At 42.3% G+C, this 23776-nt stretch overlaps 1 protein-coding gene across 1 annotated transcript in view; it reads right to left on the bottom strand.

Moving 5' to 3' along the window:
• The window catches only part of BLMH (bleomycin hydrolase), a 305030-nt gene that overhangs the window by 185918 nt on the left and 95336 nt on the right, over positions 1 to 23776 (bottom strand). The window contains exon 7 of the mRNA XM_069226259.1: positions 21038 to 21193. Coding sequence (XP_069082360.1) covers positions 21038 to 21193 — 156 coding nt within the window. The remainder of the gene's footprint in view (positions 1 to 21037; positions 21194 to 23776) is intronic.

The raw sequence follows: 23776 nt of genomic DNA, 5'->3' as shown, positions 1-23776 counted from the left end.
ATCTCCCAAAAAGCCAGAAATCCTCAACCAGGCATGGGACCTCAGGCCAACTATCAACAAAACCGCCCTGCCCAGTGACTTGATCGTGTCCAGTCCACAACGGATAGTAAACTTTGCTGCATCTCTCCCACGGGCAACTGCTTGAGAGAGAGTACAGCCCGGGCCTCCTCTGGGACCTGTGGCAGCACTTGCGCAACCTCATCCCATAGTGTGGGGAAATAATGGTTCAAAAGACGTGCGGTGTTCACGGACCCCAATGCTAGGCTGAAGGAAGAAAAAATCTCCTTCCCAAGTGTATCCAACCTTTTGGATTCCCTATACGGGGTGTGGAAGTGAACACGCCCAGTGAAGTGGAGGCTCGGATGACCAAGCTCTCTAGGGTGTGGTGTTCCATCAGAAAGCGTGGGTCCCCTGAAATGGGGCAATGGCCGCAGGCAGTTGTCCTATTCACAGGAGCCCCTGTGCTGGGTTTGGACCAAGTACTCAGTAGGACATCCGTAAGAGCTTCATTGAAGGATTGGTTCAGAGGAGGAAACCCCAGGCAGAAGCACCTCTGTCGGGAGGTTACTCCTGACTGCCACCAAAGGCAACTCAGGGTCCAAGACCTCAGCTGCTCTTCTCACCACCATTAAGTAATAAGCCTCCCTCCTCCGTAAACACAGTAGGAGGAGAATGCATGCCAGTATCTGGAAAAGTATCCAGTCTGCTGGCCCCACCCAAGTCTGTACGCCAGTCCATAGGCTTTTGGAGCTGGTATTCTAAAAAGTCCAGAGACCCCTCCCATTACTCACCATAATCTAGCCCATAAGAAAGGGGCTCAGGATCTGACATAGGAGGCAAGGCTCAACCCAGCGTTGGAGCCTGTGTGGTATGACACCCATCCAGCTCTGTGTCTGAGTCAGCAATGAGAATAGGGATGGCGTTGACCATGGGCGATGCAGGGAGTGTCAGGGAATGTCGGTTGGTACGACTAACACCTGTCAGGATCTAGGACCAGATCTTCGACAAAAAAGTTGAAAAATGTCAGTCAAAAAGTGATTGAGGGGTAGTTCTCTTCGGATCAGCACTAGCTGGCACAGAAAGAAAAGAACTAATCAATGTGCCACAATGGCACATTTATAAGACCCACAGTATCAAAGGCGCGATGACGTCAACAACGGACGTGAAGCCAATCGACGTCACGTAATTGCATGCAGGGGTACTGCTCAGAAAATTCTCTGGATCAAGCTGATGCCTGGGGAAAATTCAAAGGTAAGGAATCTGCAACTAGAAGTGTCTATCAGATTTATAATTCTGAATGTAGCAATATGTATTTAGTTTATCGATAGTTTCCGCCACTCTTGATATTTTTCTTGCTATTTATCTTTCTCTTCACTAGTTAGACTATTTTAATAACATGTAAAGTAGGAGGTGATCCTTTTAATAGTTAAGGACTTTTTGAATTTATCAGATGTTGTCTTGTAGGAATGTAACGCTAATTTCTAGAACTATTTCTCTTATCTTGGTCTCCATCTCATGTCCAGATTATATATGCATTTATTAATAGACCATTGTACTGCATTATCTAGATTATGCTCTGGAGTGTATACGTAGCGAATTTGTTAATATGCCTCTTATGGTTTGTTTGCATCTATCTGTGTGTACATATGAGAGATTGTTTCAACTCTGTTCTATTGAAGGTATTTTCGTTTGATAGAAAACAACTACTGGGATATGATTTTCTGACCTTGATGACACGATTTGAATTGTGAAACACGTGGTGGCCTATTTTTCATCTCAAATAATACATTTTCAATTCTCAACTTCTTGCCCTTGCCGTTCTTTTCAATCTGGCTACAGTATTAAAGGCTGCTCAAAAGGTGAAAGACAGGAGAAAAAACAGAAAGTCAAAAGGCCAAGAAATGACTGCTTCCGAGAATCACTGCTTCTGAGAGTGTATTATTTCACGACCCAATACTGAAATACTTTTGGATTCTAAATCCCCAGATTACCATCACACCATGGTGTGGCTCATCATCCCCCATCAATGTATATGTAGCAGATGTCCATTTCAGCAGGATCGTGCAAATTGCCAGACTGATATTTTCTTACTAGGAGTGCATCATTTTGTTTCATCTCCAGCTCATTTACTTATCAACAGAAAGTACACACTACGACATTATGTGCGAGTTATTGCATAATGGGCTGAAACACAGGGGTGCTTGACATTTCCCCATGACATCAAGAAATCATGGGCTATCAAGAAATGCAAATAAAAAATATTATGCGAAAGATCAAAGAGACTATGAAGGAGGCAGAACGAGAAAAAAATATTCTGCAGACACCTTTAAGAAATGGGAATGCCTGGGTATCAAAGTAAATATCCACAAATGACAGAAGTACACATAGGATACACTGTGTATGCAGTTAGCCAACCTCTGTCACCCAGACTATTTTTAGAACAATGATAAGGTGGAAAGTCAGAGAGCAAAGTTATTTAATCACGAAAGGAAACCATTCCAGGACAGTTTCCGCAGGACCGGATTAACAAATTAAGGACAAGGTAAACATTTTTCTACAAATGTTAACATGTACGTAGCTCTGATAAGATATCATGATAGGGGAGCGACCACATATTTGCTTAATGTTATAATGTACCTAAACACCTAATTTAGCATTGAGTGCCAGCTAGGGATCTCTCCTAAATTAGCAGCATATTTTCTACCGCTAAAATAGAAAGGTCCTGTCAACGGTCCGGATCTTACCTAGTGGCCTGCAGAATACAATTAGTAAATGGGCTTACACAACAGAATAAGAGCTAATCTCTTTCTTACAGCGGATTAATGTAATGAGAACTTGGTATCACAAAACATATAGTTGGTGGACTAATGCATCTGCTACAGAGAAATGAATGTAACTGATTCAAAACACAGTTGGACTTCTCGCCTCGTGCACAAAATAGACAAGTATCTATTGGGAAACAAAGATAAAGTATCAGTACCTACTTCAATTCAAGTACTTATGTAGTGCCAACACACTCGTCAAACTAGTCCAAATCAAAGGATTACCCTACAGACACTGAGTAACAGTCCACTGTGTACAGCACGCTTTACAGTCAGTAATGGCAAAAGCCGAACTATCGTGAAGAAATCTGCCTAACATCAGACACATTGGCATGGAGATATTCAACAGAGACGCAAGGGAGACAAAGTATACAAACATCAAGCGCTAATGGTTTCAGAGCCTGCAATCACTGGTGGAAGGCCATGGAAGCAGCATAATCAAAATCCCTTCAAAAGAAGCAGTCAAACAGCACAAACCAACTTTATTGGCGTCTGAATATTGAGCGACACAAAACTGGTATGTACCGGGTGCACTTTATGAAAAAAGGTCGACTCATTTGGAAACGGTTTCTAAAATACGTATGGTGCTAGTAAGCTATATTTTCAAATAAAGATGCATTCCACCAATTATAAAGGTTGTTTTATCCCTCCAAATAACAAAAACGTGCACAACTATAGCTACGGAAAATACACACAGCAGCTGGACAACCAGAATAGAAGTAGCACACTATACAGATGGCAGCTACAGACCATATCATTTCACTTTACTTTACTCTGGCTGGAGGAGGCAGAACTGCAAAGCTCAAAGCAATGCTAAACGGGGAGAGTGGCTTTAGCTTCACGCAGAAAGAATGGGTTGGAAGCAAGCAGCAAATCTTCCACCTGGAATTGCAAGCCTCTGAGCAGCAAGTTATGCTACAGCTTCTGGCCCAAAACTGAAAAGTTTTAGATAGGAAATATTTCAAAGTCTGAATACAACGTCCAAACCTAGAATCTAAGTGCTTTCAAAATGTAACACAGGTACAATACATTGTGTGGATTCAGAGCTGGACAGTTCAAAGCAGCTTTAATTACAAACAGACGGGCAAATTTGGCCTCAACACTAAATGGAGGGTGAGCTCTACTAGTGTTGTCAAATTACGGTACCTTAAGCTACAACAACTGCTTTCAATATCCATTAATAAAAAAGAAAAAGAGACGAAGGGCAGAGCCTCATGTTAAGCTATGCTATTGAAAAGGCGGAAAAATTCTGAGACCAACTCCCACATTTCTACATTTTGGGTCCTCTGTGCTACTTGGTTTCCTTAAAGCGACAGTGCAGTTTTCTTTCTATGCAAGGTCGCACACCTATGAAAGCTTGGGCAGCAAGCACTGCACTATGCATGTTAACCCAATTTGTGATTTTCTAGTGGTTTTTAGCTATATGTATTTTTCAGTTTATTATTTTTTGTATAGCACTAAGTGTTGACTTCATAATCCATTGTGTTTTTTATTGGGACATTAATCTCTGCTACAAAAAAAGAGGTTCTGAAATTCTGCACGTCCGTGGAGATCTGATCTGCAGTAGTTATGATTATTAACGAAAGCTTCGTGACTGTATGATCAATAATATCAGAGTTACTTATAAAGAGTAAATTACAGATACTGCTCAATCGCATTTACATCTTAAGAGGACTGTGAGATGGAGGACGACATAGGCTCCTGATCAAGACCAAACAGTAGTTATTTATATAAGCGACCTGTTTAAAGTTTGAGCTGCTGCTCAATAGCCCTGGGAAACATTAACAGGCACTCCTCGCTTACTTAAACAGCAAGTTAATTAGCAGCCATCAAGCCAACAGTGGATTAGCATTTCTCTCAACTGTAAAAAATGTGTTTTTATATCAGTAGCTCGAGGTTAGGATTACAAATATAAACGTTAACAGTCTGTAAACAACAGTTCAGGAAAAAGCCAGTAAACTCAGCAAACAACGAGGCGTGGGAATATATGCAACACCTTTCCTATTCAGGAAATAAGAAGTGTACTGGATCCAGAACAGGAAATTAGCAAATATAATGAACCCTACACGGCTGGTGACAAGAGAAACAGGGAGCACAGTTGTCTGCAAGGATATAGCCTTTCTGTTGGATCTCTGGCCGGATCAGGAGCAATTGTTGCTGTGATGTACGGGCCAACAGACTTCCATCAGGAAAACCTTGCTTGCTTTTTAAGAATACGTCGATCCACTCCATAGGTTATTTTGAAGTGTTTATTAGACATTACAACAATGGATCATCAACCTCACCAACCTCTGAGGCAGCGAAGCGCTCTCAACTGAGTCCCTTATTCAAAATCCCAGAATCTTCACGTTTGGAACGTCGTGACCTCATGAGTGACAGTCACTACATTCCACCATCGCACAACATTGCTCTAGCAGATCGAGCTCAAGGAGGCATAGCAGAGTAGTAAGTCTGTCATTCCACATTCTTTACTTCCACACGGCACATTTCTAGAGAGATGTGATGACTGCTTCACTCATTTCAAAACTAATCTGCCCGTCATGGTGGTTTCTATGCAGTTTCTTGCTGACAAATAGGCAATAATCACAATTTTATGTGACGTGTAATTGTAAAGCGCACTATCATCCGCAAGGCTATCCTGATGCAGAGTAAGTGTGTGTTCCTAGCCCTGCCTACAGTAGGTTAATTGGAAAGACAGGTCTTTAGCTTCTAGAGGAATTCAAGAAATGTCACAGAGAATCAGATGAAAGGAATTTGAACCCCAAATTATTACTTCATGCCCTAGAAACGAGGTAGATAGAGCCATGTTATTCTTAGCTCGGAGACTTTGAATCCATTCAGAACCAGAGTGCCCTCCACCATTATTCTGAAGTGGTGTAAAATAGCCTGAAAATCTGAACACATCACTCACTTGGAGCTCAAGAAACAGTTCAATCAATCAATTTGATCCAGGTTTGGACCATTTGAGAAATTAAAAAATAATCATACATACAGAAGGATAAAAACCATAGACCATCAGGTAAAAAGAGACATTAGCAATTAGTACACTGCTTATATAAAAAAAGGGTTCATAAAACTACATAAAAAGTTTCATAAATAATAAGACAAGACTCTTAAAATAGTGTCTGGATCTTGCCCTATACAAGAAGCTAAATGCTAAAATAATACGAATCAATTGTTAAAAACATATAAACTATTCTAAGACGGATTTGTACATAAGATAAGACATAGAAACTACATACAATAGGTCCTGTTTACAAAAGTTAGAAGTCAATCAGTGGAAAATGGAGCCCTAAGTTAGTCAGTTCTCTTAAATAAGTTGATCAGATAAATTGCATCTTGCCATTTATAAAATTATACGCCAAGGGGCTTATGAGTCACTTCAATTGGGGTAACCCACTAGACAACATGCTCGGAGATACAGTCTTATGTCCTTGATAGATCGCACTAATGATTTCGCCCAGACTATTATGACAGGATGCTAATTCGCTAACTTCTAGACCGTTCTTCAACCAGTGGATTTAAGATCTGTAATGATTCTACTGCGGATTTTCCATGCTGCTGCCAAATATTTAGAAACAGAGCTCACTACCAGCGTGGAAGTGTCATATTTACACATTCTATATACACTGTTTCGGTTTTGTGTTGACAGTGTTTTGCACAGAGGAATAATCCACTTCCCTCGAGGGCATTTGTACAAAGGACAGAAAAATAGGACATGCTCAGAAGTTTCCTTGCATAGATGGCAGTTTATGCATTTGTCAGATAAAGGACTATTGGTCGACCAGCAAGCCGTAAAGCTGTTGACTGCCAATGTTCCATATCTGAACTGAAGAGGTAAAGAGCGGGCACGGGCTGGTATAGGGAGATCCAGGAAGCTTTCAGGCAGAGGTTCGTGTTTGACCAGCAGAAACTCTGCTGTCAGCCGACCTAACCCAGTTGAGCCGAGAGATTCCTCATGAATTTTTTCCCAATATCGATCTTTGATCAGGCGTCTAGCGTTACCAGGAATCATCTCGGGATTCTCCCAATAATGGGATAAATTCAGTTTGACCCAAGCCGCTTTCATCTCCCTTAGCCACCTTACTTTTTCCCATCTGTAGCAAGGTGGCAATAGTTCTTTAACTGCTGACTTGAAGGGTTCGAGTTCTTCCGTTTTCCATAGTCTGACCCAGTACAGAAGTGGTCTTAAGCATGCTGTATCTTTAATGCTATTTAGACCCAGGTCCAGTCTTAGGGGGAGCATCGGCGAGCCCTTCCCTAGTCTGGATATGTGTCTAAGGAAATTATTTTCTTTGATTTGAAGAGTGTCCAGTTGTCTGTGAGATCCCCAAAGTTCCGCTCCATATAGGGCCGCGGCACGGATTTGGGCTTTGTAAATTTCTGAGATAAGTGTCAGAGGGGGGCTTATTGCAGTGCAAGCCTTACGTCCTATCGCTCCACATCTTTGGCTGATGGTTAATGCCCCTTTCCTTATAGCTGCATCCCAACTGCCCTTATCAGATAGTCTGATGCCCAGGTAATCGTATTCAATTACCCTCTCCAGGTGAATGGAGTCCATCTTTATATTTGCTCTAAGCTTCTTGTTCGGGGCACTGTATATCATGAGTTTAGTTTTCTTAACATTTATATCTAACCCGTAATCTCTGCAGAATACCCCGAACTGGTTAACCAGATTTTGGATTCCCATAGATGATTTAGACAGGAGGATAGTGTCATCTGCATAGAGTAGGCATGGACCTTTGTTTCCGGCCAGCTTTGGGGAATCATTAATGCAATTTGCTAAATACTTGATACAATTATTTATGTATAGAAGAAAAAGAGTAGGGGCCAAAACACACCCCTGTCTGACTCCCCTCTCGATAGCCAAGAAACAGTTATTTACAGAGCAGTCTGAAAGTGCTATGGATATAAAAATAACAGAAGTAAAAATGGAATATCATCTTGACGGCTGCAACTTCTGAAAAGTCAAACTCAGCTTACAATGGATAAAAGACAGTTTCCAAGCTATATACACCTCTAGATAACGCAACACTCGACGGCAGGTAATTGGAGATACAAAACAACTCTCCCTTAGGGGTTGTCAATGGTCAGCAGTAAGTTTCTTTATGGTGATTCAGTTACTCCCAGTTCATATGACCTTTCCTTCATCAATTTCCAGGTATCTCAGCCACTTAGTGTTAAGATGGGAAACTGCCTCTAGAGCTGTTAATACAATGGTTCATGCATGTGTGCTTTATGCGTGTCAAGAGCACCTGATGCAGCTGCGTACGCACACCATCACCTATTCCATACATAGAAAGAAAATAAACTATTCAGTGCAAGTGTTCTGACATGGTTGGTGGGCCGTGGGGAAAAGAAACGCATTTGTAATAGGAAACAGTCTATTAATTTAGAATGACTGAATCAAAATTAAGATAACTTCATTCTACTCTTACTTCCAGGTTATGTCACATTTGAACCCTTATGGGAGATTCCACCAGAAATGAGGACTACAAAAGAAGAGCAAGTCAACACACCACAATTGAGAGCTGGGCAAACAGGCTGGACAATGTTCTAGTCCTAGTTAGCACTGCTACTGGAAAAAGCCTTTCGAGCACTTAGATGAAGAAGCATACAAGTCTGTCAGTTACATAACTGAATAATGCCATAGATGCTGTCTTGATGCTAGTGGAATGTGCCCTTTTAATGGAATGGAATTGGGCTCAATGCAGAGATCGGTAATAGGTGATTCACAGCGGTATCCATCTGGCAAAGGTGACTTTAGCGGTCACTTAGCTGCGATCACGGACCCCCAAAAGTCACAAAATGCAGTTCAGAGTAAAAGTATGCTCTTGGTTCAGTCCATACAGGAGAGCAAAGCACGATTGACATCAAATTGTGCAAGGTTCTATCCAGTAAGGAGGCTTATAGAAATGCATAAAATGTATGTAAAATCTTTGTTCATACAAAAATGGCAGAATTTAAGGCAAGAAGAAAGGTCACGCACAGAGATTCAACCTGTCTTGGTAGAACATTGCAAAGATTGCAGTGGTACAAAGGGCTTTCCACCAGCATATGCCTGTAGCCTTCGAAGAGGTGGTCTGCCACTAATACGTATTATGTCAAAGAACATTTTTGGCAAAGGTTTGTTGTTTTACGGGACAATACCAACAAGAACATGTTAATTAGGCCCATCAGATGCCGCTACTCACCCTCATTGGCCAGGTCAAAGGATTTGCATAGCCTCATGACTGCACAACAGTTCTTTTGCAAGAGTCTACCTGCGTCCCATTTCAGCCACGTCACATCATCCACTGAACATGTAAGCTAATTGATGTTCTTCACTAGTGTCCAGTGGCAGATGTACTGGCAGCTGTCAAGATCCCCAGATTCTAAGGGGACGGGAGGTATATGTTGCAGTTCCCCAGGTGAAAACCTTTTAAGCAAAATGATGGAAGATGGGGATGTAGCACTAGACATCCCTCCGAGAACAGGAGGTGGATGCGGTTGAAGTACTTGGAGAAAATCTAAACACTTGACCTGACAAAGAACCAGCCCGAATTGACAGGATGGAAAAGCACTCCAAGAACTCACTGAACTTCTGGAAGAGACAGTCGTGGTGATGGAGTGAAACAATCCAGCAGAAGGCCATTCTGTAGACTCCTGAGCTCACTCATCCAGGAAGCTAAATGATCGTACCTGCCGTTCGGATGGGTTCCAAAGATGCTTATGCGCAGATGAACCCATGCCTCAAAGATGAAGTTAAGGACTTCCCGTAGCATCTCCTACTGTTGTGCTGAGAGGAGCTGCTTGGATTAGTTGGAACATGCTACGCTGAAAAGCCTGCTTCTAAAGTGCAACTGCCAAATCACAGAGCTCTGATGAGCAGATACCCTTAATACAAACGAGAACTGTTGTTTTGCATGTGTAATTCATCGCCACAATGGATCTCGCCAAAAGAATAAAGGCTGTAACGCAAAGAAAGACTTCAGCTCCAACGCATTTAAGTACAATGAAATATCTGGTGTGCCACACAAGCACCAAGAGACTATCCTGTGATTGGTGGTTTCTACTAGGGCCACCGCCCCTCTTCCCAAATACAACCAAGCCCATAAGAGTCTGAGGTAACCGTGCACTGGGAACATGGCAATCAGAAAAGGAAGCCAAACAAACAGTTGGGAGCATGTGCATAGCAGTCTAAGGTCAGTATCTGATGGACCTTCATGAGCTCTGGCTGGTTATTTAGTAGATGTTCCCAAAATTCAGATAAATGGAACTGCAGGGAACACATTTAGAGCTTGGCACAGGAAACCCCGCCTCCATAGAATACTTGTAGTCCAAGCAGTCTCTGAAATCACCAGGATGTTGGGCATGAACTGATACACTGTCTGAAGATAACTGTTATGCTATCTAAAGGAAGGAAAGCTTTTAGCATGCAGAGTCCAGAACTAACACTAGGAACTAAATCCACTTGGAAGGAACAAATGATGGCTCACAGATTAATTAAGTTTGAATAAGGATAAGAGAGACAGGGGTTAGCGAAACTCTCCATCCCTGATGCTATACTGATGCAATAGATGTTTAGAAAGGACAGTAAAAGAACTCTGGCTACCACAAAAAAAACTGCAAAAGGGGAAAAAATCTCGGCGATGACTTGGCAAGTAGCATCAACACTGAATGGTATAGCCAACCAAAGTTCACTTCCTTTGCTCCTCACAGATTGCTAAATGAAAGTTTGTGTTCTGAAACTCCACTGAGCACAACCAGTCACTTTGGACGGGGACACAAATGACACCTCAGTCTGAAATGAAGGTTCTTTTGATTAATGCTGTATTAAATCAGTGTGATTTAAAATCGTTCATGAGTTTAAAGTATTTATTAAACTCAAGAACTTCAGTATGTGTGAGCAAAAGAACAACCCAGCACGTGTTTTGCTTTCAGGGGGTAAAACTGTCACTTCCACAATGAACAAAACTGATTAGGATAATGTCCAATGTGATTTTTTTAAAAGACTGATTTATATGGCTCAATTATAATACAGGGAGTGCAGAATTATTAGGCAAATTAGTATTTTGACCACATCATCCTCTTTATGCATGTTGTCTTACTCCAAGCTGTATAGGCTCGAAAGCCTACTACCAATTAAGCATATTAGGTGATGTGCATCTCTGTAATGAGAAGGGGTGTGGTCTAATGACATCAACACCCTATATCAGGTGTGCATAATTATTAGGCAACTTCCTTTCCTTTGGCAAAATGGGTCAAAAGAAGGACTTGACAGGCTCAGAAAAGTAAAAAATAGTGAGATATCTTGCAGAGGGATGCAGCACTCTTAAAATTGCAAAGCTTCTGAAGCGTGATCATCGAACAATCAAGCGTTTCATTCAAAATAGTCAACAGGGTCGCAAGAAGCGTGTGGAAAAACCAAGGCGCAAAATAACTGCCCATGAACTGAGAAAAGTCAAGCGTGCAGCTGCCACGATGCCACTTGCCACCAGTTTGGCCATATTTCAGAGCTGCAACATCACTGGAGTGCCCAAAAGCACAAGGTGTGCAATACTCAGAGACATGGCCAAGGTAAGAAAGGCTGAAAGACGACCACCACTGAACAAGACACACAAGCTGAAACGTCAAGACTGGGCCAAGAAATATCTCAAGACTGATTTTTCTAAGGTTTTATGGACTAATGAAATGAGAGTGAGTCTTGATGGGCCAGATGGATGGGCCCGTGGCTGGATTGGTAAAGGGCAGAGAGCTCCAGTCCGACTCAGACGCCAGAAAGGTGGAGGTGGAGTACTGGTTTGGGCTGGTATCATCAAAGATGAGCTTGTGGGGCCTTTTCGGGTTGAGGATGGAGTCAAGCTCAACTCCCAGTCCTACTGCCAGTTCCTGGAAGACACCTTCTTCAAGCAGTGGTACAGGAAGAAGTCTGCATCCTTCAAGAAAAACATGATTTTCATGCAGGACAATGCTCCATCACACGCGTCCAAGTACTCCACAGCGTGGCTGGCAAGAAAGGGTATAAAAGAAGGAAATCTAATGACATGGCCTCCTTGTTCACCTGATCTGAACCCCATTGAGAACCTGTGGTCCATCATCAAATGTGAGATTTACAAGGAGGGAAAACAGTACACCTCTCTGAACAGTGTCTGGGAGGCTGTGGTTGCTGCTGCACGCAATGTTGATGGTGAACAGATCAAAACACTGACAGAATCCATGGATGGCAGGCTTTTGAGTGTCCTTGCAAAGAAAGGTGGCTATATTGGTCACTGATTTGTTTTTGTTTTGTTTTTGAATGTCAGAAATGTATATTTGTGAATGTTGAGATGTTATATTGGTTTCACTGGTAATAATAAATAATTGAAATGGGTATATATTTTTTTTTGTTAAGTTGCCTAATAATTATGCACAGTAATAGTCACCTGCACACACAGATATCCCCCTAACATAGCTAAAACTAAAAACAAACTGAAAACTACTTCCAAAAATATTCAGCTTTGATATTAATGAGTTTTTTGGGTTCATTGAGAACATGGTTGTTGTTCAATAATAAAATTAATCCTCAAAAATACAACTTGCCTAATAATTCTGCACTCCCTGTAAATGTGATCAGTTTATGATTTTGAGTTTGCTTTATAACCGAAATTTCGTAAGTTAATGAGTTGTAACTTATCGAAGTTTCATACTCCTATTTTTACTAATAGTGTATTATCTCATTATGATCATTCCCTGAATATTCCATTATTGTTATTAAGTCTCCTTGTGTATCTCTATAATCCATTTCATGTCAACCTCCTTCTCCTGACTTGTATCTTTTTTCATTCAGATTAAACTGTCAATTGATTGCATCAAAATGTATTTTTCATTAATGATTGGCTGGACTGGTCACACTGTGTTTCAGTCCTGCGGAAGCGACGAGTGTACCATTTGTGTCCTTAGACTTGTGTTGGCTTGTTTTTGCTCACACACGTTGAACTCATTAACTTTAATAAATACTCCAAATTCAAAATGTGATTTTAAATTAATAATTATTAAAGCATTGAACAAGAGAACCTTCAAGGACTTCTCACTGATTTAGGACTCATTCGTGTCCCTCTGATTTTGATTTCTATACTGCATTTCTGAGACTTTCCTGCTAGTCTGTCCTGTCTTCACTGCTGCCAATATCAGGGCAAAGGTGAGTAACTATGACTGCTGCAGGAAAAGAAAATGGTTAACAGTAGAAATCCCAATGGTATATGACCAAGATGGAACGTATTCCTCCCTCCATTCTTTTTATGTGGGAGCGAAGGGAGTAATATCTGTGCCACCTTTGAAGGGTTGGACAAGCTTGACTACTCCTGCAGAAGGCCTTGAGTCTTCGGTTGTGTTTCTTTCTGAACTGTAACACAAGCGACCTAAGACTGGGCAGCATGCGTGGATGGAGAAAGCCATGCTTCAGTCAGTAAAGACAAATTAAATTCTTCAAGGGCTCTGGCGTTTTATTTTCGTTTAGGTAAGAGTGTCATGCACCTTCACAAACCAAACTGAAGTTGTGTTGAAAGGACAAATGCTCCTTACAGTATGCTATGACTAACTTCTGAACAAGCTTACATCGTTGGTAAACCAGTGCGGATGTACAGTAGAATGAATGATGAGCACACACACATACGTAAAAGCCAAGCGGAAGAGGCTGTGTAGGGGCAGCAACAGTTCAAGAAAGTACAGTCTTGAAGACCAAACAACCTCACCTGTATTCCAACCCTGGATAATAACCCCAATGAAGGGCCAAATGTACTATACTATCTCCGGTGCAGGCTCTTTAAGGTCACTCGTATCCTCATCTGTGAGAGAGGGCTGAGGAGGTGAAGGAGGAGAAACACCCTCCTTCACAATCCCCAGGAGCGAAAGAATTGAGAAGCAAACTCTTTCAGACTCAATATAATCTGACAAAATATTGGTGATTAAGAGGAGTGGTAGGCATGGGTGTAGGCTCCACTGAGGAAAGTGAAGCCCATCAGGATGCACCAGATCAATCAATGACTGATAACACTGTCAAATTCTGTAATATTTCTATATTGATGAAGGCTCTCCACAATTAGCCAGCAGGGATTCAAAGTAAGCAGAAAGGGAAGCAGTGTGGACGACTAGGCAGAGGAGAGAGAAGGTAAATTGTAATTTCTGTTTTCCACCCTGGAGTGCCTGGTCTTAATATGCATAAAGTGAGTTTATAACAGACCGCCACCTTACCCAGTTTCAAATACGTAGTGGGCGATGGCAACAGATTAACTGTCCCTGGTCAGCTAACTCATTCCATTGATTTCTAGTTTAAAAAAAAAAAAACACACACACAAATTGTGAAATATAGAAATAACACTTGTTAACCTGAGTAGGAAAATCTTAAAATGGTTAGGCTTCAATTAGTAATTGTCCCATAATTTCGATCCATCCTCGAAACCTGAATTTAAAAGCGCCCTGCTATTCTGACTTCAGATGGATAGCAAATCTACCCCTAACACAGAGCGGTAACCGTGACTATCTGGGGCAGTTTCCTAGAAGCGCATTGTTCCAGCCGGACATCAGACCTAAGGAAGCTCACACGACTTCTAGGAAGACTGACGGGGGTCCATTCTAGCAACAGAGGAAGGATCGAAAAATTCAGGGCAGCGAGGTTGCAGGGGCGTTCCACAAACCCAGACGCCAGGATACAACTAAATAAAAAGACAGGCGGGCGTCACGAAATGTTACGAGATAATGAACCCAGCCCAGGATATGAGAAGGAGACCGACCAAAAAACAACAAGGAAAGCAGTGCAAAGATGTGGTGTTTAGGGGCCTTTCTAGGAAAAGGAAACACGGGCCGTTTCTAAAGATTAATAGGGTATATCCTTGTGCCAAATGTTCATGCATAAATATTATTTGGTTCACTTAGTGGCCTGCCACAAACATTAACTGACAATATCAGCATCGCATAGACCAAATTCTCCTAAAACACACACAAGGGCAGAGTAAAACACGTTCCCCTGAACTTTAAATTATAGCCTGTATTGTGTGTAATATTCCCCCTGTCCATTATCACATTATCTTAACTTTAATAAATAGCACTGATGGAAGTTTGATGATTAACGAGTAGCATCCATTTAAGAAGTCTTGATAGTAAACGTGATTTAAAAAAAACAATAAAAAATACACAGAAGTCCATTTACTCATTTTTGTGATCCCTCGGAGTAAAACAGATGTTCTCATTAATTTACGCAATCAAACCCGCCTATTCCACACAAAAGCTACTGGATAAACAGTTGGAACCACATCAAGGTGAACAAAGGTCTCATTCCTAAAAACAGAAAAGGCCGTTTTTGCAGCAGGTGACAATTGTGTAGAAATGATTAATTTCAGCAGTATAGAAATATTGCCTTGCCAAAAGAAGCTTGGCTGAGGAGTTCTCAAACCCATCTGGGTCTTGAAGAGCCAGGGGTAGGGGTACAAAAGGAACTAATATTCACTGAGAATAGGTTGCAAGAGAAGGTTTGCAAGAATCTTATAGCGCCAACTTTGCACGGAACAGGAAAGGGCCACCAATAAGGTTGATTACTGGTTGAGCAAAGGTGTGAGCTGTGGGGTGACGAGACGGTTGGTAGAAGAGAGACATTAACAGTTAAAAAAAAAAAAAAAAATACGGACTCTGTGGAAGCTTCCGAAGCAGTGATTACCAGAATTAACCCTCTTTGGGGATATACCGTCCACAAAACTTTTCTGGAGGGTCTGAAGGCTGAGATTCAAATGGGTTATTTTTGTGGATGGCATTGTAGGTAAGAGCAGAGTAGGCAGCAGGAGGGCTCAGCCAGATAAGCGCCCTCTTCTGACATTTAGTTTGACCTATAGGTCACTGCTTTTAGTCTGAGCAAGGCCAACAAACCGCTCATGCCTCCAAGGTCGATCAAGTTTTAACAAATGAACTGGTTAATAGCACTTTGAGAGGACAGGCACTTCATCATTAAGCACTAGATAAACATATATTATAGACGGTCAACAACTCGATCCTTTTTTTAAGAGAAAGCCAGTGGAAGAATGAAGAACCTTTGTTATTAGGAAATATAGTGATGCTGATGCTATAAGAGAACAGTTAGATCAGCTCAATTGCATACAATGAGCATCATTCTAACTAATTTCTGCGTCCAGCAAAAGGAGTAAATTGCATAACATACGGGGTTTGAAAGACACAGTAACTAAGGGGGAAAGCATACATGTGTATAATTGCTTAGTCATAACCCAGCTGGCAGTCTTGCAAGAAAGCATGTGGATATACTGCGACTATCAGCAGAACAGACTAACAGCAGAGACCCTCCCCCCCGCCACACAATAAGCCCATTAACTGCTTGTTACCCAACTGCTGCCCGGCACGCCTGTCAATCTTAAGGTATAAATGCTGGAACTATCTTCAAAACCATGGTTCTCACTGGAAACCTCAAACGTCTATATGCACAATTTACTACCCCCCACCTCAGTGTTGTACAGAACCTCAAAAGGTTTCACTACATATATAAAGCTTGACCTATTGAAACAGCTGATGTTTAGTCCATTGTATCAAACACAAAAATCAATCTAAAGTGGAAAGAAATACGTTCGAAACAGTTCAGTGGCTTTACCAGCACCACACAGCAGGTTCAATGAGGACTAGCCCTTTATGCACATCTGAAAGCACTTCAGAAGGTTGCATTCTTTTCTTCCTGAGACATAGTATCAGTTTGTTTTTATTTCTAATTGCTTTACTGAAACCAGCATTGGCAAAGCCAATAGGTCTCGCCTATGTAAGAGCTATTGGCTTTGCCAATATATCTTAGACATGGCGTACACCAGCGCGGCTGCTGTTTAGCATGGCTAAAAGTTAGTATGGTAAAGGAGAGTGGACTGAAGTGCTGTAGAGTGGAGTGTTGTGGAGTGTTATGGAGTGGCATAGAGTGGCGTGCAGTGTCATGGCGCGGAGTGGAGTGGCGTAGAGTGTTGTGGAGGGAGCAGAGTGTTGTACAGTGGAAGGGCACAGAGTTGAGTTGAGTAGCACAGAGTGGAGTGTCGAGTAGCATAGGTCATGTGAAAGAAGGAACAGGGCTTTTCAGGCCTGTTCGAGTGCCGCTGGTTGAGCGCGAGATGAACAAAAGGTGCATAAGTATGATCAGTGGCTTAACCTTTAGGGGAGTTCCCTTTACTGACTGGGTGGTCTCACACACATAGTGTCCTGCTTTATCATATGACCACCTAGCCCCACCCAGGTAAGATGATACTACCTGGGCGGACTAGAGTGCTGAAATTAGTCTATCTGGATAATACAAGGGATCCGGATACGAATGAGAATAATAAAATTACCTTACAAATCACCTATTTTGGTTTAGGAACATTTTAATGTAGGTGTTTGTAGGTAAGAGTAAAACCAGGGGGGAAGACTCCGTTGAGTATAATGGCTCACGGGCTCTAAAAATTGGGGACCAACATGTTGCTGCCCACACTAAGAGCCAAAAAGGTCTGGGGCATTCATCAGGGTCAGGGATCTCTACAAATGAAAAGCAGTGTTAAACGCTCAACAGAAAGAACCATGCTCGAAAGAAAAAAGGCCTACCATAGACATTCTGGGGGTGGCCCTGCGAGCAAAGACAGATTGCCTCTTGTCTGGAAAATGACGGTGGGGGGGTTGCCCTTTATAGTCACACTTACTCCAAAGGCTGCAACCTGTTAGTGCACCTAGTGTCCGTTTTCCAGCAGATCACACGTGCGAATGTGTAGAAATGTCATTGCCTAGTGTATTGATATGTTTTGATCCTACTAAAATATTTGTTTCCAGAGTTCAGAGTTCACAAAAATGTGCTTCATTTGTGCATTCCTTATTCTGATATAGTCTAAAATATCTGCCCAGTTCATTTACAGTCATTTAAATTTTGTTTTATGCTACAAAAAATATATACAGCACACCCCAAGTAGCCAGCATGATTGTCAAATAAATCCTCTCAATTTGAAATCAGAGAAAGAAAACATCAAGGTCCCTTGAAGACAAGGGCTTGACATGTGACCTCTGCCTTTGAATGCACAGTAAATGTTTCAAGATGAGAACAGGATTTAAAGGCCTGTTTACAGAAAAGAAATTCAGTACTAGTGGAAGAAGACAGTATATAGGGCTTGGGTTTGGGAAAGGGAAAGGATAAACTCAAGCTAGAGTGCCCAAAACAAATAAAGCCAGCAAATAGAAAGGAATCAAGTGTGAGTTAAAAACCACCAAGCCATTACTAAGCAAAACAACCGTCTTGTAGGCTTCAACCTAAAAAGCTCTAATGCCAGCCCTTACCAGCCCTCACCAGCAGTGACACTGAGCTAACACCAAACTCGGCAAGCAGCCTTGGTAGCCACAGGCCCTGTCCAGCTGTGACTGATTTCCATCACCTGGCTCAAACACTATTGCTAAAGAGAGTGCTTGACTGTCTTTGGGTCATAGGCCAGCGGAGTGCAGCCTGCTGCCAACTGTATGGTGCCCACCAACCATTGAAGCATGGATTGAGCAGGGTTAGCACACTGGAGAGGAACATTGGGGTTCACAATCAGCATAGTGGCATTCTGAACTGTGCTTCAGAATTGGCAGAGGTGACAGCAATGCTCCTATCCTAGGTCACCTTAAACATTAAAATCCATACCACTCACTTAAAACTACAACTTCCAGAATATTTTCAACCATCATACTAGGTATCATGAGATATAGTAAGCACTGAAATTATGGGCATGGGTCAGGGTTCAGTAATGGGCAATAAATGTACTGAATGAATGGACAGTCCATGTAAGTAGCAGTCAGAGGATAACCTTAAGGACATCAATAACATAAAATAAGCCTTTGTGAATTGTAAGACTGCTTCAATCATTTTGTTATGCCATCTATGAGTTTTCAGTAAACCTTTAACCAACACTCTTTGAGGAGCTGGAAATGCTGTATTCTTTATGTAGTGTTTTGTTGGCAACGTAGTTCAACACTTTGAAATTGCCAAAAACTTTATTCAGAAGCTGCAGGTTGAGGGTGAATAACAAAAGCAATGTGTGACAAGCGTCCTTGTAAGAAATGCTGACGGTGCCAGATATCGTTTATGCTCTGGGCCACTAGAATATTGGGGCAGGCGAGGGTCAAATTATGCAGCACAGTTGAGTAAATTATGCAGCTACAAAAGGCAAATTATGCACGCAATGTAATCAGTTATTTTGGCATTGGTACACTTTTTTACCACTGTCTGAGAATTGGGTTGGATCCCCCCAGTACCAGTTTAACACCCAAACATAGCAATAAACAACAGAAAGGTGACCAGTCAACCTTTGTAAAGGGTTTGCAAATTTCTACTGCACGGTAATAACTTTTGAACCATTTGAGCTAGAAATGTTTTTGTTAAAATTTGCAGATTAAGCATCAGATGATGGATTATGTCTCAAATGCTGCAAATCTATTATTACGTGAAGACGCATAATTCCAGTGGCCCTGCTTATGCTGAACCGTTTTATGGGTGTTTACGTAGCTATTTGTGGCCATCGCGGTGTGTGCGTCGAAATTGTAAAGTACTTTTAAAGTGAGGTGGGATAAGGTTGCAGTTTGTTTTGAGACACCGTGAATGTTCCCTCCGCAATCCGAAACTTGCGGGTGATTGATGTCAGTGTGAAAACATGACTGCCACTTGCTGTTATGCCTCTTGTGCCGCCCAAGTGGTAGGCACACTGCGTTTTACAACATTACGAAACTGCACCTTGCAGGGAGGAGGACCCCTTTTCCCAGGTGCATGTGTGTACATTCCTTCGGCTGCTGCTAAAAAATAAAACACCCCAATTACTTTATCTTATGTTTTTTCATCTTCATGGAAGACGCTTGACATTGTAGCATACGGCAGCGAGAGTGTGTTACATCATCTATTATTGTCCTTTATGGTGCGCATATGGCCTCAACACAAAACAGCTGCACGTGCCGGGGGGGCCGCAAAAGGGATGTGATGAAAGTTTTTTTTGCGAGGACAAGGATTCATAAGAACTCAAGCACTTAGAAGGGAATGAGGGGGTAGTAAACTAACATAGGTCTCGAAGGGACAAGACATTCTGCTGCCTAGGTGAGGTGTAATAACTAACTCGATTGCCATTTAAAAAAAAAAAAAAAATTGCTGCTCTTGACCAGAAAACTAAATTCACAGACATGCTTTACAGAAGTTGTGTACTGCCCTAGATTCTGAGGTAACTCTTCTGGCACTCCAAGATGAAGCACTCCTAATCACAACAAGAAACAAGCAGCCATGGGGTGAGGCAGAGAGCAAGCCATAGCAGGAGAGTGATTTGAAAAGCATGCAGGTGCTATGGATGGAGCAGCAAGGAGGGAGTGTGGGAAGGAAATAGTACCTCAATCACATATAGCGCAGCGGCTGGGCACAGACTGACTTGAATTATTCTATGCTTCGTCCCTGCTCCACAGCAAGCCTAGGAAGTGATGTTCTGGCTGCCATGGCCAATTACGGAGCCGGTACAGAAGGGTTACGTGAACACAAAAAATGGTGAGCAATGAGTGAGCTCCAAGCCCTTTTCTGTATACAAGAGTGTCCCACAACCCAAATGCATGCACTAGCAAATGCACTCGCAGACGTGACCCTAAAACTGACAGAACTCTTCATCGAACTTAATTAGTGGGGAAAACACACTGATTCCTTAACTCCTCGCATGTGTATGCACGACTAAGCCGTAAGTGCATACCCTTAACTCCAACAGTTAACTATAATCAGCAATCACTTAATCTTTAACCCTTTACCTCACAAATGTAATCGTACAATCCTAACCTTGACTCCATTGCTGGTAATCATATATCCCCAACCCCCCCCCCCCCCATATTAGCTCTGTGCCTCAAACTCACACTATATCTTTATGTCTGTAAACCTTATAAGCTAACTTCATAATTTTAACCCCTAAACCTTTTACCTTCAATCTGATACTCTCAACCCCACACTCCTAAACAATCCACTTAATGTCTATCCCTTACACCTCAAACCCTTAACCCTGTACCCAACTTCCAATACTCTTAACTCCAAATCCTTATCATAACCCTTTAACACATCCTTACTTCAACATACTCTGGAAACAAACACTGATGAGGGCTCCATTTCTGACATATCTATTTTTAGGGCTAACAATCAAGAAGTATTACATTTAGAAGTGCTGCCTTTGAAGTTTAGAGACTAGTCTTCAAAGCATAGGCTGGCTTCTGACCTTATCCTCCATGTTGAAGAGAGGTTTGACATGGTCCTTGTAGAACTGCTGTGGGGTCATTGGCCCGATCTTGTGGAAGGCCTTCTCCTTGTCTCTGAACTCCCAGGTTATAGTTTCAGGTGGACTTCCCAGGCAGATACTGGCCACTCGAAAAACCTAGGGGCCAGAAAACACAAACACATTAGCAAAAACACTCTTTCATGTAATGCGGTGGAAAAACAAAGTAAATTATCAGCAATACTATGATTATAAAATGCAGATAACTGCTTTAAAGTTCAATTATTGAATCCAGATAAATTTGAAAACAAATGTTATACACAAACAGCAGCAGATAAGGTCAAAATTCGAGTGATGGTTTGGTGGTATGCACAAAAGTATGATGATTAGCACACCTAAGGAAACACACACTGTAAAACACATTTCTCAGGTTCTATAATTCTATACATTGTTACAAGTGCAACATTCATAGGCAATAAGTAAGGCAGGAGGGCTTAATCACTATGCAGAAATCAGAGTAGGAAGGGATGCACCTTGAGGACTGTCTAGAACATGTGGAGCATGCTTATGGCTTTTAGGTTTGCAAATAAACATACAGGTCAGACAGCCAAGCAACTAATAATTGTGGAATCTGGAGGAAGGCATATGCCGATTTTGTTCGGTAGAATGAAGTTTGTAGGCAGAATTTAAGAGATATTTGGGGACTTGACCACTCACTACAGAAGGCTCATTAGTTTAAATGGAGACCTATTTTTAACAGATAACTTGGCTTGGCGACTGAAGGAAGGGAGTGGTTGCCTGGAGAGATTTAAAGAGAAGCAATTACTTTTACATTTGCACATTTCAAGGCTTCACAATGATACTGTGCCAGAAGTAAAGCTCCTGGACAAGATATCTAGCTCCTAATTGGTTTTAAATCTACTTGCAGCGATACTTTGTTTGAGCCATTCAATAAAAAATGAAAACACAAATAACACTTTAGTATGAGCATTTTCTCAAAAATGCTATACCATAACTCCAAAAGGCAGCACCTTACATGGTTAGAAAATAAATTGTTAAGCGTATTTACTCATGCAAGTACAAGGTTATACAAGTTACCACTGCTACTGGACTGTAACTGGTTATTCAAGCCTTGGAATATATAGCAGAAGAAGAAGGTATAAAATATGAAGAAGCATTTAACTATCTTCTTAGGTAGCAAAGGGTTGATGATATGCACTATAGTTCTCAAGTGTCTCTTCTGTAACTAGCAATCATGTTAAAGCAGTACACACACATACTGTGTTGCGAATTAATGACAATGTTGATGTTAAATATTGGGAATTTGAGTGAAGTCTCTTAAGGATACATTGTCTGGCACATGCAGACTAAAAGGCAAGTAAATTGGGGTGAGTAGCCGGCAAGGAAAAGCCAGACATGTGAATGATGGTCTAGTCTTGCCCATCTTTCAAAGGCACCAACATGTTCCAAATTGTCCATAATCTATTGGAAATGGCCCTTTCTGCAGGGCCATCACCCGACTTTTTGACTTTCTCCTCCTCGTTTTTGGACCCTTGTTTTGTTGGATTTAGGAATCTGTGCCCTTCACCACTGCTAACCAGTGCTAAAATGCTTGTACTCTCTCTGTGCCGAGGACGTAGTGGTTACGTCCTGCGGCACAGTGCTGCTGTGCCGAGGACGTAACCATTACGTCCTCGGCACACAGCCCAGAGGGAGCGCTCTCGCTTCCTCTGTGTGCTTCCCCCCCACCCCCCCAAAGGCAGGGATGGAAGGGGAAGCCCTTCCCCTTTCACCCCCGACCCCCCCACCGTGACATCAGCGCGCGAGCGCATGCTGTTTGTCACAGAGCCTCCCCCATCGCACTGGAAGCTCAGCTTCCAGCGCGATCGAAAGAGAAATGCTTTGCATTTCTCTTTCGATCACGTGGGGGAGGCCCGGGGAGGCTTCAAAGGGAAGGAAATGTATTTCCCTCCCATTGAAGTCTCTCCAAGCGTTTCAAAATCCGGATTGCTTGCAATCCGGCTTTTGAAACGCCCACTAGACACCAGGTATGTTTTTTTTTTTTTTTTATTGTCATAAAGGGAGTGACCCCTTGGGCAAGGGTCGCTCCCAGGGGGACATTTTTTTGGAAGGCCTTTTCTGCCCCCCGGGGGCAGAAGCCTCTAGGCACCAGGGATCATTTTTTTTGTTTTTTATTTACTTTTTTGTTTTAGGTGTGGGGAGCGACCCCTTAGGCAAGGGTCGCTCCCCTAGGGGGCAAATTATATTTTGGCCATTTCTGCCCCCTTGGGGGCAGATTGGCCTATTTTGATGAGGCCAATCTGCCCCCAAGAGGGACAGAAACCACTAGACACTAGGGAGTTTTCTTTTTTATGTGAATTTCACGCAAGGGGAGCGACCCCTTAGGCGAGGATCGCTCCCCTGGGGGGGGGGGGGGGGATGGGGGCGGAATTATTTTAGGCAATTTCTGCCCCCCTGGGGGGTAGATCAGCCTCTTTTGATTAGGCCGATCTTCCCCCAAGGGGGGGGCAGAAACCACTAGGCACCAGGGATTTTTTTTTTTTGTTTTTGTTTTACAGATGGGGAGCGACCCCTTGGACAAGGATCGCTCCCCATGAGGGGAAAATTGTATTTAGGCCATTTCTGCCCCGGGGGCAGATCGGCTGATTTTTGCTACGCCAATCTGCCCCCAAGGGGGGCTGAAACCACTAGGCACCGGGGATTTTTTTTTTGGCGCCAATG

The sequence above is a fragment of the Pleurodeles waltl genome, chromosome 3_1, assembly GCF_031143425.1.
Source record: "Pleurodeles waltl isolate 20211129_DDA chromosome 3_1, aPleWal1.hap1.20221129, whole genome shotgun sequence".
Classification (NCBI taxonomy): domain Eukaryota; kingdom Metazoa; phylum Chordata; class Amphibia; order Caudata; family Salamandridae; genus Pleurodeles; species Pleurodeles waltl.
The sequence above is the reverse complement of the archived record's forward strand: the minus strand, read 5'-3'. Positions and strand labels throughout refer to the sequence as shown.